A 17,986-nucleotide genomic window follows, 5' to 3' on the forward strand; every position below is an offset into this window, starting at 1 on the left:
GCTGGCCATTTACAAATTGACTTTAGCACCACCGATATATTTCCAATTAATACTCAAGGAAGGGTTGTTTTCCTGCAGGTATAATGAAAAAATAACAAGATGGGACTTTTTTCTTTCTTTTTTTTTTTTTTAAAAAAAAAAAAAAAAAAAAAAAAAAAAAAGCATATGAACCTCCTCAAGCAGACAGGGAGAGGTTCACACCTGTCATTCATTAGGGTTGTTCACTTTTTCTCTCTCCTTAGTGTGTGTTTGTATAAAAAAGGTGGCTCCCATTTATTTCTGTTGTTCTTTTTTTTTTTTTTTTTTGATTGATTATCCTCAGTAAAACTGAGGTAAATCTCTGTAAAATATTTAACAGCATCATAGTGGAGAAGATGGTTTGAGACTTCCTCTGCGTCAACACAGGAGGCCAATTTGTTCGCATTTTGAAAGATATGGCTTACAACTGTTTGTAAAATTGCCCAAGCTGGCATAGTTTAAATATCAGCAAACCCCATGTACCCCACTTAGCATAGCCAGCTTGATGCCTAGGAATGGTGCTTGATGGTAAGTCTATCCTCATATTGCCTTTAGTAAAAGATTTCTGATTCCAAGCACTTCAACAATTTGGTTTCCTGATGGAGTTGGATGGACAAAGGCCTTTCATCCAGTGGCTTTTTTATTTGTTTTTATATTGAGAAAAAAAAAAAAAAAAAGTCTTTCCGACTGAAAAAGTTGGTGGGCTCCAATTTGTCCAAGTTCTCAAAGAGTCGCGACATCTGACAGCTCTTGTGTCATGCTAAAATTCATTTCTGGCTTTAAAAGGCCAAAATAATATGCTGCTGCCATCTTTTCCACTATGTCTGAAGTTTCTGTCGTTCTCCATAGAGAGCTCATAACACTTGGTTACCTGCACATAACTCCTGGCTCATAAGAAATTATGAAACTTAACTTCTCTTTTCATTAAAAAAATAAAATATTCAAGACTATCAGCTTTTATATAAAATATCAGCAAGCCCACCCCCCAAAAAAAAATTGCTGAGGTAACTTCATACCTTGAGGTAGCTTTTTTTTTTCCCCTCTTTTTTTTTTTTTTCTTGTTGCTCAAACACACAGCAATATCTGGCCTTCCTCTACACCTTGTTGTTGTTGCAATGTCTAAAAGGACAGTAACTGCTGCTGTGTTCCCTTATCAATAAACCACCCGCCTTCCTGATGCTGCATGATCCAAATTCAAAGCCAGTTCTCGCTTTGGAGGATGCACCCAGGAAAACGTCTGCTCAGATGGGAGGTCTGGTCTCCATTTCAGAAAGAAATGGTAAAAGCATCAGTGCAAGGTTTATTTCCAATTCCCTCTTTTTAAGCCTTGAATCAGCTCACCCAAGGCCACTCCCAGGTCTCCTCCTGCCTCCTGGGGCGCCTGCTTTGCCCCTCTCCCCACAGCACACTGCAGGCTCCAGGCTGCGCCACCTTCCCCCAGAGCCAGAAATAATTTTGCTTTTCTAACCCCCACCCCAATTTGAAGGAAAACTAGCATCAACCAACATTTGGGCTGGATTATAGAGAAACACGGCACAGGGGCTTTAACTGGCATGCAGCTCCCCCTGCTCCAGTCAGAGCCGTGGCCAGGGACTGCACAGGACCAGGGCCCCTCTGCCACAGCAAGGAATGCACACCAAGCCCTGCCCCAGCCCCTGTGTAGAGACAAGACCTTACCCCGCATGGAAGAGGCAATCACAGCAGTTACTGTCCCTTCCAAATACTCAGAATTAAAAACAAACCATTAAAATATATCTAAAATATAAAATCCTCATAAGAGTGACGGGAATCAGTAACCATCTTACATGTGTTTGACGTACATATTTGGTACTGTCTCATGAGAACAGTTATTCTTACCACAGAAAGAAGGGTGGTGGTGGTTGTGTTGTTTTTGAAATAAGGAAAAAAAAAATCTTTTAATGTGCCACATTTCAAGAATATTTTTCTCCACCTAGAGAGATTTGGGTGGAGGGGAACATAAATAACCCCAGGAGAGTTAAAACAAACTGGCCTATCCCAAGCTTGTTAACAATATTCCCCTGGATATTATTAAAAAAAAAAAAAAAAAAAAAAAAAAAAAAAAGCAAAACCAAAAAAGTTGTGTTGCCACACACCCACCTGTGGCTGAGCCCTGGAGACACCAGCAGGATTTCAGGGCATAAGTCTCTTGCTCCAGGTAGGGAAACTGAGGCTGAGTTCACATCCCCAGCCACCTGTAGAGGACTTTGCAAAGGAGCTGCTGCCCCTCCTTGCACCAAATGCAAGAGATGTCGGGGCAAAAGCATGCCCTGGTTCAGCAGCAAAACTGGACTGAAGAGCCAAGTCTGCCAAGGCTCTTTTTCAATGCCTGATATATCCAGAGCCCTAAATATCCGTCCTCCTTTACACCCCCAAATCCCTTTGGCTTTCTCCTGAACTCCAGAACTGCTCTGCATGCATTTAGTTCACATAATCTGATTACTAAAGAGATGCAGATTAATTCATACTTCCTACCAAGCAGGGTTTTGTTTTTTTTTCTTTTGTTATTGTTGTTTTATTGCTTTTGCTTGAAGGAAGGAGGGAAAACCAAAGCACTTCCCTCACCCCTTCCCTTCCCCATGCAGTTTGCGTCATCTCTGGAACAGGTTGGCACCTACACAGCTAAGATCACTGAGAAAATGGTCACTGCTATAGCTGTACATGCCACTTCTGCTATTATTTCAAAGGCTTCAAAAGAAACTTCTTTAAAGTAAACTAACCTAAAATGAAAAAAAACATTAAAACAAATGAAACAAAAAAGTTATCCTGGAAAATAGAGGTGCTGTCCTGGCTTCTAAGGCACTGCACACAGCACAGGTGAGAGGGAACTTCTCCAGCTTGCCCTTGGGTGTTCCTAAGATTCAATAGGTTCAGAGCTCCCAAGGGATCCAAATCCATTTGGCACTCAGCCTTTTTTTTTTTTTTTTTTTTTTTAAATATCCCCCCTCGCAATGGAACTTGTTACCAACGGGAGTTGGTGAGTTTGCTATGGTTTCTTAAAAAAAAATAAAAAATAAAAAAATAAAAAATAAAAAAATAAAAATCAAATGCTCCAAAAGGTTTAATAGCTCTCTGGAAATATCGATCAGCTATGCTGCCAAGGCAGGAGAGGGAGGGAGGTACAGGGAGATTCAACTTCAGTGAAGCCCTGGTGGGAGCCAGAGATGGATGGGGTGGTACTTCCAAAAGCTACTTAAATGAGAAGGCAAATATTGCACCCAGAAGAGGGGCTGAGTGCTGTGGCAGTTTTGCTGCACTGCCCATCCCTGGCACCCTGCAGTGCTCCAGCCTCAGCAGCACAGCTGGTTCTCCCAGTGCACCGCAGCACCTCTCAGTTCATTTAAGTAGCTGTTCTGGCATGGGGACCTAAAAATGGATCAAATTACGTGGTCTGATTCTTAACCTAGCCCTCTAACTTGGAAACCAAACTGCCTTTTAATGTCAACCAGTCATTGAAAAAATTGCATCTGCCTATGGTAACTGATTCCCAGCCACTCTTAAGCCCAGCATTGGCTTGTTCCACTTTTCACATTGGTGTCATTGCTGCTCTTATTTCCTCCTTGCTTGCAGCTGGCCGCTCTGTCCCTTCTGATGTTGCTGTTTCACCTGGGCCAGAATGTCTCTGATCTTGCGCTGTGCCATCTGTGGACAAGAAGAGCAAAGAGAACTGGGGCCCCTGTGCTGGTGGTGTCAGAGCACCGCTCCGCTCCCTAGCTCTCCCCCTGCCCAGCAGGTCCTGTTAAACTGCAGGGAAATGGCACTGCATGTCACGACAGATGTTGATGTAGGCAGCACAGGTAAGTCTGTCACAGGAAAAGTTCAGAACATTTTTTCATCCAACAATGACTGCAAAGTGGGATGGGAAAGAGGAATCTCTGTCACTGGTTAGTTTCAAGGCCATGTGAGATCAAATACTGGCAGGAATTGTTCGTGGTGGCACAGATGGGCTAGGTAACTCCTGGAGGTCTCTTCCTCTCCTATTTTACTATGGTTTTCTCAAAAAGTTGATTTTGGGACATCACACTCTGTGAATGCATGGACACATAAGCCCACAACTAAGTGCAGAAAAAACTTCTATAGGAGGACATACAGGTGAACACTACCCCTTATGAGCCATTAGGGGATCTACCAGCACTGAGCTGCCAGGACCATACCTGGCTGGCATAGAAGTGCCCAATGATCTTCACAATGACTTGCTCGTTCTCATCAGGGGTCTGATCCCGTGGTACCACCACCTCTGCTGCTGTCAGGTTCTGCAGCTCATTGACCTGCACGGAAGGGTAGAGACCAACTGTTGCATGGTGTGGGAAGAACGTTCATGTCCCCCAAGCCATCCCACTGAGAAATCTGTCACTGGGATTCCCCTGGGTGCCAGCACAAAGTGGGTGCGCTCTCAGAGACATCGCAACCCCACGATGCTCTCATCCCCTTCCAAATGTCACTTTTGCTTACAGTTTTGCCTCCTTTGCCAATGACCCTCCCCGCAGATGAGGCAGGGACCCGGATGTGTGTCTCCAACTTAACTTCTTCCTTCGGTCCAAAAAAGTTTTCCTCCTTCAGCTTCCCATAAATCCTGCCTTGTGCCTGTAGAGGGGAAGGAATGCGGCATCAGGTGCAGCTTAAGATGTCCTATCCCCGCATGCCCCCTCAGTTCACCCAGCTTGGCAGGTATCCATCCTGCGGACCAGGGACATATGCCAGATCGCAATCAAATCCCAGTTACTCAGGGTTTTAAATCAGCTCAGCCCCCAGGAGGGCTGGTGCTGTGTTAAAAAAAGCCACAGTCCAGGGGAGCCTCAAAAGTGCACACTAAGAAGAGGTGGCCGTTTTGTTCCTCCCCATCCAGCTTTGCAGGGAAGGGGATAGTGGAGGAGGGCACTGGGAGACCCCTTCCCCCACCCCCCCTCCCAGCGACGGCAGCAAAGGGAGGGACCTTGAACTGAGCTTCTGGAGGGCCCGTGATGATGACCATGCGCACTTTGGAGTCCGGCGTCTCCGGGGGTGCAATCTGGAGGGGAGGAGAGAGACGGTCACCGCAGCAGGGAGTTGCACAGGTAGGATTATGGCCATGCCCTCCTCCCCTGCAGTGCAGGATTGGGCACCCAGACACATCACCTGGGATTTTAAGGTGTTTTTCACCACCAGAAAGGCACCCACTTGGTGAGAGGTGCTGGCAGGACAGAGCTCCTTGACAGGGAGACACTACCTTAATAGAGGCACTTGCAAACCGGGAGAGCTGCTTGATGTGCTGGCCCTTCTTGCCAATGATCGCACCAACCGCCTGCGCAGGGATGAAGACATGCACCGTCTCTTGCTCCGGAGGCTGCAGGTACAGTGTTACTGCTCAGGCTCAGATGTCATCACGAGGATCTGGGCAGTAGAGGCCCCCCCACACTCTGCTAGCCCAAGTGACAGCTATGCCTCTCCTGATGGTGCTGGGTGAGTACTTTATCTGCTGTATTTGCAATAAGTTAAAGGTCCAGATTCTGCACCCACGCTGGACCTGACCCACCAGGTGACAGCAAAAGATGTTAAAGTCACAGCCCCATTCATTGCAAGGATCTTCCTAATGCAGAGGAGATCTCTGAGATGGAAACAAGAGCGATTTTAGCTGCCAGGTGTTCACCTACCATGAAGGAGCTGTACGGCGCGGCTCCAGAGACACTGCTAGGAGGAGGAGGTACTGCATTGGAGGAGGCAGGGAAGAGGCCAACAGCAGCCAGGTTAAGGCCAGGGATGAGGTGAGATTGCAGCTGAGGGTGAGAGGAGATAAATGTTCATTGCTTTTACCAAGGAATCCTCTTAGAGAGCACACACCAGATGAGAGGTAGGGCAGGAACCGTGCCCGGCAGAGCTGCCGTCCCTGAGCCAAGCTGCACTCACGCTCATGGCTGCTACATCGTTCTCGTAGGCTTCCCTCACTTTCTTCATGATCTCCTGCTCTGCTTTGCAGCAGTTCTCAATGGAGCCTTTCACCGTGATCGTCCTTTCAGGGTTGTACAGAGTCAGGTCCTGCAATCTGACAAGGGGGGGGCGGGTTAACGTTACCCTGGTGAAGCAGCAGCACCATCTCCCTGCCATGCCTTCCCAGTAGTGTGTGTATCCTCCCTTCCTTCTCATGAAAGATTAGCTGCTATCATCACAGTAGGCACTGCACAGGCAGCGCCTGCCCTGCTGCCAGTCAGAGCAGGGATCAAAATAATGGTTTGCATTGGGAAATCCATCCAGCCTTCCCCAAAAACACAATTTAAGAGGAAAAAAAAAACAATTCTCAGTGGCTATAAAACCCAGCCAGCCCTGTGGGCCACTGCAGCAGAGAGAGGAAGAGGAAGTGATTAAAGAAAATGTAATACCAGGATTTTTCAAGACAGCTTTGGGAACCAAAGTACCCATGCCATAGGTTGGTTTCCCATGTGATGGACAGGCATCTTCGCCCACTTTCATCCATCTCTTCCTCATCCTTCCCATCCACCCCATGCTGGAAAAGGTCTGCCCTGGTTTTCCCAAAGACAGCAAGGAGCCTTACGATGAGATGGTGATTTTTGTCTCTGTGTCCTGCTCCACTTTCTTCAAGTTTCGCCCTTCTTTGCCAATCAGGCGCCCCACAAAGTTGTTATGGGCCAAGATTTTCAGAGGCACTTCATCAGCTCTTGAGAGAGGAATGAAAAAGAAAAAAAAAAAAAAAAGATTACTACTACCCTACTGCCAGAAGAAGAGAGATTGACTACAGAGTGACAGGGTAAATTCATGTTTCCTTGCTCAAAGTACTCCAGCTCTCCCAAGGCATGGCTCCCACATGCAGATTGGAGTGCCACACAGGTCCAGGTGTTAAGACGGTAATACAGCCCAGCAAAGAGCTGTGGATAGGATATGCATGCACAGAAGGGAAGGGGGAAACCTTACGTCTTGGTGTCCTTTGCCTCCTTCTGCATGATCTCCAAAATCATTTTGCAGGCAGCAGAGCAGCCCTCAGGGGTGGAGTGGATGCTGATAGCTTTTTCTGCAGCTCCTGCATTCTCTTTTCGGTGCACATCAATCCTGCAAGCACAGGATCAATGCTGGGGTGGGGCACAGGGGAGAGGCTCTGTGGATTTCCAGCTGTGTTAGTGCTGGCTGCTCTACTCCCCCAGCATCGCTGCAGACTGCCCTAAGATCAAGCATTGTGTTATATGCACACAGGAGAAGCAAGGGGAGTTAATTCTGGGCTCAATACTTGACATGGACACCATAGCTATAAGTTCAAAACATAGAAATCCAAATAAAGCGGCAATATCTATTTATATGACATAACAGGGGTGATTAAGTGGCAGAACAAGCATGTTCCTGGGAGATGGGACACATTGTCCATCACTTCATGTCTTAGAAAAAGCCTTCCTTGGAGAAGAGCAATAATCAACATAAGATTGTAGGCCAAATGCGGGCGGGTGAAGCTCAGCAGGCTTGTACTAAACGAGACCAGCTGAACTAGTGACTTCCCCACGCACTCCCTGAAATTGCTCTACTGCCCAGCACTGAGGAGCCTGTGGGCCCTGATCCAGACAGGGCTGTCCTGGCAAAGGGAGACACGTGGGAAACCAGAAGGCAGAGCTGAGGAACAGCAGGGGAATGTGGCTCTTGGACATACCACCTTGTACAGCAGGAGTGCCAGAGCATCCTCCCACAGCCCATGCTCCACAAAGAAATCCAGCCTCAAAAATCACTGCAGATCAGTCCACTAATTAAGGTGCAAACCAGCTCACGGGGGAAGGGGAGGAGTACATACTCACTTGGACTGCGTCTGCTTGGTGATGTTCCTGATGGTGGCCCCTTCCTTGCCGATGATAGCACCCACATACTGTGTGGGCACCAGGAGACGGAGGGGAATGTCAACTGGCTGCTGTTTGACTGGTGCCCCTGCAGTGACAGGGGAACCCTGCCTGGGGGCACCACGTGCCCCAAACCCACCCCGCCGCCCATTCTCTGGTCCTTGCATGGACTGCTCATCAGGGATGTAGGAGACCTTCAGAGCATGGTTCTCCAACTGGTGCCCATTCAGCTTCATGATGGCTCTGGAAGACAAGCAAGGAGAGAAGGGGTTGGGGTGGTGGATGTCCCTCCCCAAGCAGCAGTGTATCAGCACCACCCAAAACAGGTCAAGCCCTCCCTGGCACCAAATGTCCGTTGAGGAAGCATTAAGAATGGTGCATGGAAAAGCCATCAATGCCACAAAGACCTGGAAGGACTTTTCACCCAGCCGGGATAGGGAAAAATGTTTTAAGGTGGCTCTCTCTGAGCACCCAACCCTGGGTCGGGGACTAGAGTAATGGGTACAGGACAGAAATGTGCAGGGAGTGATTTCCAGGTCTCCTCTGCCTTACAATTTTTTATTTTTTTTTTGGTCAACATTTCAAACCCATCTCCTAGTGGGGATTTTGAGTACTGGCTGCAAGAACTATAAACTGTCGATAGATGGGGCTGGCAGCAAGAGCAAAGTGACTGCTCTTGTCACAGTTATGCACAGCTCTCCTTCTAACCTCCCAAGGTTTCTACAGAAACAAACCAAACTGCAAGTTTCCAGAAACCGCTCGGTGACTCAACTTGTGGTGGTAGTGCTAAGCAAAGCCCTGCAACTGTCTGAACAGAGACTAGTAGCCCCATCCCTGCAGCATGGGGAAGGGGGGGGGGGGGGGGCTCAAGAGGAAAACACTTGATAAAGTGTATGCATCCACAAAAAAAAAAAAAAAAAAAAAAAAAAAAAAAAAAAAAAAAAAAAGCAGGGGACAAAGGCTGCAGACCTGAGAGCAAAGCTACTCACAAAGAGCTTTTTTGCTACAGGCTTCCTAACGAAGGAAACCCAAAACATTTCCAAGTGCAAAGCACAGGGCCAGTGCAGATTGACACTGGACAGGACAAACTGGTTATGTATGGGAGCAATCCCTTTGCTGTGCTCCATGCACGCTGTGGTGCTGGACTCTGTCCCATGCTATTACAGAAAGTACAACTGAAGGGTGATTCTCCAGTGAAGCTTTGGTGCGGCCACACATACAACCACAGCAAGTTCATGGTGGCTACAGCTTTGACAGTTGAAACATTATAGACCAGGCAGTGATTTGGAAGATGTTTTTCATGGGGTGACCACACACAACGTCCCTGGGGACTGTGGCATGGCCACAGTGGCCACAATTGAGACATGCCCAACTCACTGACGTAAACCTTCCTGGATAAAAATCTATCAATTAGCTCCTCCTGGCTGTCCTCCAAGGAAAGTGCTGATTCCATCACTTTTACAGCTTTCCAGAGCCCTTCATCAGAGCAAGAGGAAAGTGAAATAAACACAGTGGTGAAAACCCAACTAATTTTCCATTTGCATTTAGTGTAAAGCCTGATCTTCCCCAGGCAGGATAAGGATTGGAGTTGTAAGCCTCCCAGTGACACAACCATTAGCCAGAGAGGACGTGTGTTGCCTCACACCCAAGAACCTACCAGTTTCTATGATATTTGGCCTCAGTATTACTATTTTCTGGAGCCACAATTCCTTAGATCATTTGAATACAAGAAAATCGGTGTTTTCCTTGAAAAAAGGTTGTTTGTTTTTACTCTTTGAACTGCAGAAAGAAAAAAAAAAAAAAAAAAAAAAAAGCCTAACAACTTGGATGTCTTCTAAGGGGCTTTAATCTAAAGGCAAATAAAAAGAAATCAGAAGAGGGAACAGGGTGTTTCTCAAAGATTTGCCATATTTTTACCCCAAATTTATGAATTCTGGGTTAATGTGACTTCCAGCACTGAAAATCCTATTTTCTGCACTTAGTAAGGGGTACAAAGCCACTGCAGCATGCCACGTAAGGGCAGCCTTGTGCTGCTTGGGTGGGCTACAGGGCACTTACTGCCTGGTCTGCTCCCGGTTTGCATAAGTGACGTTAACAACGGCGGTTTCGCTGTCTGTGTTTACTGCAAGTAAAAAAGGCAGAAATTAGAGCCAATGCGAGCATCTCAGGCCACGCACACCTGTAAAGCAGAGTCCATGTTCAGGATGGCCAGGGTCTGTCCTGTCCCATCCCAGTGAAGGATGTGTACAAATTTTTCTCGTCCAAGGGTTTGCACCATACTGGTACTACTGACAATGCCCACGGACACTTTCCCAGACAGCACAGCCCCTCCTGCTCTATTAAAAGGATACCACTATGTAATATAATTGTAGAATATCCCAAGTTGGAAGGGACCCACAAGGATCATCAAGTCCAACTCCTGGCTCCACACAGGTCTACCCAGAAATTCAGACCATATGACTAAGAGCACAGTCCAAATGTTTCTTAAACTCCCGACAGGCTTGGTGCTATGACCACATCCTTGGGGATCTTGTTCCAGTGCACGACCACCCTCTTGATGAAGAACCTCTTCCTGATATCCAGCCTGAACCTCCCCTGTCGCAGCTTGGCACCATTCCCATAGGTCCTATCACTGGTGACTAAAGAGAACAGATCAGCACCTGCCCCTCCACTCCCCCTCGTGAGGAAGCTGCAGACTGTGATGAGGCCTCCCCTCAGCAGCCTCCTCTTTTTCAGGCTGCCCTTGCTCTCTGCACTAAAGAAGCAAAGATGCCAAAGCCAGCTCCATCCATTCTCCTGCCACCCCTTGCTGGAGCCCAGGGATGGTCTAAGCTGCACCCCCCAGCCCTCCTTTCTACATTGAGGACAGTTATGGTAACTCTACACACATTGGGCATCCCTGGGGCAATATTTAAGCTCCTGTCTCAACTGAATGCCACTAGAGACTGAGATAAGATCTGCTAAGCAGAGACAGTAATCCCTCACCAGCCTCCAGAGGATCCTGAACCTTCCCTGGAGGAGCTGTTGGTGAGCCACATTTGTGTGGCCTTTACGGCTCACTGAAGGGGGACCCAAGGGTGCAGAATGATGCTGGCCAGTAACCTGTGAGGGAGACCCATGTGCACTACCCACAGCCTCTGCTGGACTTGCCTTTTAGTGGTTGAGAGTGATAACAACAAAAGGACCCAGTGACCAGGCTGAGACCTCCTGATACCTTTAGCCAGGGACACAGCTGACAAACAAAGAACATGTGTCTGTCCTCTCCATCCTCCCACCCCAAACAGGCAGGGCAGAATATATCTAAGTAACAGCAAGTTGGCTTCTTTTTTCAGCATTACCTTGCTCACAGTTTTCTACAGTGCCATACTGAGCTAGCAAACCATCTAGGACCTGGAAAACAGAGAAAAAAAATCACATTACATGGGGACAGTCAGGACAGACCCAGGAAACACAGTCAATCAATAAAGATAGAGTTCTAGACATTAAGATAGTATAAGCAATCTGAGAAACAAAGGTCCTGTCTGCCCCAGGATAACGGGTGAACGAGCCTCAGAGCCAGCTGTGGGGAGCAGAGAGGTAGAAAAGAGCCAGGGAAAAGTCCCAGCAGCTGGCTGGAAGAAAGGGTCCATTTTTCCTACAATAGATAAATCAAATAACACTATTATAAATGGGGATTTTGTTGATGTAGCTTACATTGCTTATACCAGTTGAATTTACTCTTGTAGCAGAAGAGGAACAAGTGATGTGGACACAAGGGTCCAGTATAATTAGACCCACATAAAAACAAAGAAAAGGATGAATCAGCTTTAATCCCAAGTACAGAAACCTGCGGGGGAATTACGCCTTAAATTTGCTCTAAAATTCTTCATGGCAAGTCCTTGTGCTGTTCTCCCTGCTTGCCCCTCTTACCTCCCATCGCAACTGGGGTGGGATGTTTCTGATTTGAATTTTCCGGCTCCTGAAATAAATGAAAAGCAATTAAAACCAGATTTGGTGTCAGAAATTCATTCATCTCACATTGAACTGTTCCTCATTGATGTATCTAATCAAGCTTTGCATTCCCACATGCTTCCAGGGTTTCTGATGGCGTTTGGTTAATTACACCTTGCTTTACTGCCTGGTAGGTGCTAGATATATGCTGTGAACTTCACTGAGAACAAGATGCCAAAATCCACCCAACCCTTCTGAACTGACTATAGCTGTAGCAAGGGCATAGCTAAAAATGCAGAGTTTTGACAGATTCATTACAATGATTAGAAAGCAAAAGGGGAAGCAGCATTCATTTAACCTGCCCCCCACACTGGAGACAAACCCGGGCCATGAAGGGGAGAGTCTGGGGATGTCAAAAATGCTGGCAGGGAGCTTACAGGGCATGGCTATGACATCTGGAAACTCAGCTCCAGCATCTGAGTTAGTCTCAGACCACTTCTCCACTCAAATTTTTGGCTCTTCCCAACCTAACTTTTTCCAAAGCAGAAACTTAGTTTGCTTGTTTGTTTTTTAATTCTGATGTCAAATTTACCCTGGAGGTGCTGCTGCCTGCCAGCCACTCCTCGCCCAGCAGCTGCCACAGACAGCTGTGGGCAGCTGTGAGCCCTTCTGGACACTACAGCCCCAGCACACAAACTGCTGCTGCTGGTACCCCAAGAGCCCTTGCCAACAGTAAATGCCAGGAAATTTTTTTTTCTTTTTTTCTTTTTCTTTTTTTTTTTTTTTTTTGTTTTTGTTTTTGTTTTTGTTTTTTTCCCCCTCACCATTGTGATATTTCCACCATATGGTTTTGCCACCTTCTGCAGTGTTGCTAGCCCACAGGAGAAGAAAACACATTGTGCACAAGCAAAGGGAAGTGGAGATCGCTCAGATGAGCCTCCTCAATTTCCTAATTCACAACACCCAGTGAGACATTCATCTCACAGCAGTAACACCCTTAGGTTCCCAGTGCTGCTTACACCCTTGGAGGATGAAGCCTTGTGAGGGCAAATGCACAAATACGGCTAGCTTTGGTCCAAGAAGAGTTGAGTTAAGGGTGCAAATGTCTTCTGCAAAACACCCCGTGGGATTGACTTTTTAGCCCTCTAAAAGTTCAGCATCTAATTTTAAGGCCCAATCTGAAATGAGTGCCTAAGTGCAGTGGGAGACAGTCTCTACCCCTATACCCAGTCAAGCTGCTCAGCAGAACATGGAACTTTAATATCCCTAAAGAAAAGGGAGATGAAATGGCACGACCACCACAGGCAGCTCAGCACTGGCAGCACTGTTTTGGGGTAAATACACTTGGACAAGCTCATCACGGACCCGAACTTCAAACCCAAATTATTTGTGAATATGTTAAGTAGTCCAAAAAAGGAGAGAAAATTCGATTCTAGTGTTGTTGTTGTTGTTCTAATTACACAACTTCAGAAGGTGGCCCAGCTCATTTGTCAATGAGAAGAAGAAATTGGTCTCAGCATGAAAAGGTCAAAAGCAATCAGTATTATTTAGACACACAGGTAAAGACTCCTCATAAGCACCTTTATCCTGTCAGTTAAAAGCATCTGTCTTGAGCTCATCCTCTGATCTACACTGCAGATTCAAATTCACATATATAAAAATGCCTGAAAGGGCTGGTTTGGTTGGTTTCAAACAAATCAACTTTGGATGTTTCCCAAAGTCATTTAGATTCATACTGGAGGGATGGAATATCCAGAAAGATGTGGGATTGCCCTGCCATCTGAAAGCCCTAAAGAAGCACAGAAATAAATATGTAAATAGTCAGCACTCTCATCAGCTCAAACATCAGCAAGGCTCTGAAACACCAAATTTTGTTGCTACTATGGATGCAAACTTGCGGGAGGGGGAGCACAGACAGATAACCCAAACCCTTAAAATTCAAGGTATAGCAGAGGGGTGCAGGAAGAAAGAGGAGAGTAGAGACACTAAGAAACCAGATCTTTTGTTTACATGCTTATCTACATCCCAAAATGAATAGGAGAGAGATTAAGAAATTCAGAAAGCAAAGAATGTCACAGTCCAGTGAGGGACAAAAGGATTTGAACTGACAGAGAAACTAGATTTCCAACCATCCACCCCTGCCACAGAAACATCTCCACCTAGCTACCTACAAGCATTTGCACAGGCAGAGCATGCATTCTTCACATTTGTGACCAGAACCAAATGCACCATGGAGAGAAAATATTTATTTATTAATTATTAAATATTATACACATATTATACTATTATATAACATACAATTGTATATATTATATACTGCTATTATTTTTAATATATATATATATATATATATATATAATACAAATAAATATAATAATATACAAATATTAAATTCCAGCAAGGCCATGCTTGGCTAGAGAGATGAGTTTTATCAGCCCAACTGGCAGAGCTGCAAAACACAAAACAGGTTCCTGTGAGCCCAAATGCCCTCCTGCACTGAAAACTGCAGAGAAGTCCATCCAGGGAGCCAGCACCCTGAATATTTGTGGCATCAGTGCTGCAGTGCCCATTCTGTGCTGAGGCAGGTGGAAATGGGACTGCAGCCATCTGCCTCTCACTAAGATCTGAGGTTCTGGCTCGATATGGACTCTCCCTGCAGCACGTGGAAATCACCCCATCTGAAGAGCTACCCCTGCTCGGATTTGGCTCCTTCCAAGCCCTCAGCAGTATCTGTGGTTAGAATTACAGAGGAAGTCATGAATAAATAAATCCATCTTATTTGCTTTACTATAAGCAGGTCTCACTGTATGTTGAACCTTGTTGTGAATGTCACTCTTCAGATCATTGAATACGACACCTGGTTCTGCTCCATACAGCCTCTGCCCTGCGCTAAGCTTTACTCCAAATAAATAACTCTGCTTGTCGGTGATTCCCAGCTTTTTATTCATAATGTGCCAAACCCAGGGAGCTCCTCCCTCTGCACAGCTATCTAACTCAGTATACATGACCTCAGCTGCAAGCTGGGACTAGCTCAGGGGCTCTGTACAACACAAAGATGTAGCACCACCTGTGCTTGCATCCCTCAGGCAGGAATCACCCGATAAACCTGGCATGAGACAGCAGGAGGTCCCCACGGCCTCCAACTGTGCTGCTTGCCTTATGCCAAAAGCAGGAACATCCCAAATCCTTGGGGTGATCTGATGCAGAGCAAACCACCTGGTAAAAATGTCTATTTGCAAGTCTGGCCAGTTCCTGTCCATGCGCTGGTAGCTTTTTAAATAACGAAAATAATAATTAAATAAAAAAGGAAAAGGGAAAAAATGGGGGAAGGAAAGATGAGGGTGAAGAGTTGTAGGGCTCTAAGGGGAGAGGAAATGTGAGTCCCAGGAAGGGATCCCAGTGTCACCGTCCTCCTGCTTCATGCCTATATTGCTATTTGTGATAATGGGATTTTAGCATTCAACTATGTCAGTTCTTCAGCCCTCAAAAACCTGCAAAGCTGCCTGGCAGCCTAGTACAGATGTCCTGGCTCTCTTGAGGAATCAGGAGGCAGACCAAGACCTTTGAAATCACAAACAGAAAAGCTTGATGCTTTCCACAAATCCTCATGAGCTGTGGACAGGGCTCACTAGAAAAATAAAAAACCCATCCTGATACAACCAGACTGTAACAGGAGGCTAAGATGGTTCCATATTATGGAGTTGGGTTAGTATTTGTGACTCCTGAACATCATGATGTACTCTGTCAAAGTCTTCCCTGGGTTTTTCCTTCAACCGTCTCTCTTTAAAGAGCGGAACACACTACCAGATTAAACTTCACAGGGGCACAAAAGTGAAGAGATGGAGCAAAGTGCCATGAAGCAACCTGCATTGTCCAGAAAAGGTATGGACTATTCTGAAATATCCAATACCACAGAGATTTTTTGCCCTCTCATAATGTACCTATCAATACAGCACCTGGACAGACTGCATGGTTCAAGAACAAGTGGATTAGCAGCAACCTCTTTTCCAGAATGGACAAAATAATGCAGATATTTTTTTTGAAGAAGTGGCAGCAAAACAAGAGCTCTGTTCATTCAGAAAATACCCACTGCTGTTCTCTGACAGCCCTGAAACCAGGTGGAAACCATGCTCTGTTTTTAACACACCCAAAGCCCTCCTACTCACACTGTTGCTGGCTGTCAGTGCCACAGCAGCAGCTGCACTCTTGAGTTGCACAGCATCTCTACTACGGGCAGCACATCCCACTCAGCACATAGTGCTGGTATCCACTGCATCCTTCACAGAAAACCCTGATCACACCACAGGCAGAATCATTGTTAACAATCCAAAATTAGATGGGTTTGTTTGTTTTTAAATTTCACTGGGAAATATCCCAGTGCAGATTCAGCTGTCGGGATCTCCCTTGGCATTCAAGAGGGTGGCCAGAGCCTCCCACTTAATTAAGAATTTGCTTGCAATTCCCCTGGAGTGGACTGGCACAGCAGTAGTGGCAGTGACCCAAGAAAAGGGCACTAGCTAGTTACAAGCAGGCAGCCTGGCTGGGCGCCAGCAGGAGGATGAGGCTGGCTGCTGCAAACGATGGCAAAGCAGAATTGGTACAACCTTTTCTTGCTCAAAGTTTCCCTTCGCTTTTGCATGAGCTTCGTGTGGTATTTTCATGAGGATGCTTTCAGGGACAGAGCTGCTCCTTGCTGCATTGCCAGCACAGGTGCATGTATTTTCAGCAAGGAGATGCAGTGACACTTGCTTCCGCCTCCTCCCAATAAACTTTTGACCACATGCTCCAACCAAGATGAGGCAGACAGTCTCTCCCTCAAAAGGGGAAGAGATGGATGTTTGGAGAGGAGCATCATTGCACTCACACAGCAGGTCAGCAGCAGGAGTTAGAATAAAACCCTCATCTCCCCACCTGAACCTGCAGATGCACCTCTTTCCCCCCTCACAGCACATGGACCTTCGTGATGCAGACAGGGACACTACCGAGGGATTTGGGTTGTTTTCCAATGTGATTTAGCCCTGAGCATTGCAGGAGGCAACTGGAGGGTTTGGTGTGGGGAGTGTATGGAGGAGTCCTATCATGCTGATGCCATGCACCGACGAGGCGGGTGCCAGTGTAGGGTCTGTGGCAGGTCACACTGAAGCACAGGGCTGTCTTGGGACAAGCACTCGGAGGTGGCACCTGACCAGTGTGGCAGTGAACATCCAGGAAAGCTGCTTTCCATAGAACGGTTTAGGTTGGAAGGGACTGTAAAGATCATCTAGTTCTCACCCCCCTTCCACAGTACCTGATGCTCTCTCCTCCCTCTGTCTGTATCACAGTGCCAGTAACGGTGGGTTGAGCTACACAGACACACCAGAGCTGCACATGCAACAGACATGGCTTCTGTGTGATACTGGCTACAGCATCTCCCTTACATCCGATGTCTCATGGATCTTCTCTATACCTTACCACATATTTCTCAAAGCAAAGGTGACTAAGGGCACGATAGCACTGAGGGACCAAGCAACTCAAGCAAAGTATAGCCAGGCTCTAGGCTCTTCACAGCCTTGAACACCAACCAAGTGTGACCATCTCCCACTGAAACCATTTCTGGAACTCCTAAAGGCAAGAGAATGGCCAAAGACAGAGACACTGGGAGAACCTACTAGAACTGAACAGCATTAATGAGGGCTTTTCAATCAAATGGGAATGTTATGCAAATTTGGGGGTTGAAAACACAGTGCATCCCTGATTCAATTAACAGCATTTCATTTATCTAGTTAAGTTTTGATTCAGGAAAACACTTAATCCTGTGCTTAATGTGTTGTTGTTGTTTTTTTAACATTTTAAACATTTTTAAATAGGAAAATGTGGTTGCTAAGACACAAATGTTGCCAAGGGACTCAAAGAAAAGTTGTAGTTGTGAGACACGAATATTATCCTTATACTCACTTCACTGACAAGGAAACAAAAGCACAGAAAAGGAGGTACCTGCTCAAAGACCACAGCAGGTCTCTATCATGCCTTTGAGCACAACATGGCACCACAGGAGCTGTCCACCCACTCAGGTGGAATCAGCCTCCAGGCTTCAGCCAATTTGCCTATTACCTTCTGCTTCACCCTGCAATCCAACATGGCTCTCAGCTTCCCCACATGCCAGTCATTTCTTGTACTAGTGAACCCACTGACACATGGACTTCCCAGAGAGACGAGGCACACATCAGCAAGGCAAG

The 17,986-nt window shown here is 46.4% G+C and overlaps 1 protein-coding gene across 2 annotated transcripts in view; it reads right to left on the reverse strand.

Moving 5' to 3' along the window:
- Positions 1-3,585: 3,585 nt before the first annotated feature.
- Positions 3,586-17,986, reverse strand: part of IGF2BP1 (insulin like growth factor 2 mRNA binding protein 1) — a gene marked incomplete at both ends in the record, with an annotated part of 29,113 nt that continues 14,712 nt past the window's right edge. The window contains 13 exons of one of the 2 annotated variants that reach the window (XM_084300934.1): positions 3,586-3,678; positions 4,191-4,304; positions 4,489-4,620; positions 4,970-5,044; positions 5,243-5,359; positions 5,667-5,789; positions 5,920-6,055; positions 6,563-6,685; positions 6,940-7,074; positions 7,803-8,084; positions 9,900-9,963; positions 11,180-11,231; positions 11,751-11,799. In XM_084300934.1, coding sequence (XP_084157060.1) covers positions 3,586-3,678; positions 4,191-4,304; positions 4,489-4,620; positions 4,970-5,044; positions 5,243-5,359; positions 5,667-5,789; positions 5,920-6,055; positions 6,563-6,685; positions 6,940-7,074; positions 7,803-8,084; positions 9,900-9,963; positions 11,180-11,231; positions 11,751-11,799 — 1,495 coding nt within the window. Of the gene's footprint in view, positions 3,679-4,190; positions 4,305-4,488; positions 4,621-4,969; positions 5,045-5,242; positions 5,360-5,666; positions 5,790-5,919; positions 6,056-6,562; positions 6,686-6,939; positions 7,075-7,802; positions 8,085-9,899; positions 9,964-11,179; positions 11,232-11,741; positions 11,800-17,986 lie in introns of both variants that reach the window. The other variant, XM_084300933.1, reaches the window with a different exon arrangement.

Source organism: Netta rufina, assembly GCF_964035555.1.
Source record: "Netta rufina genome assembly, chromosome: 24".
NCBI lineage: Eukaryota > Metazoa > Chordata > Aves > Anseriformes > Anatidae > Netta > Netta rufina.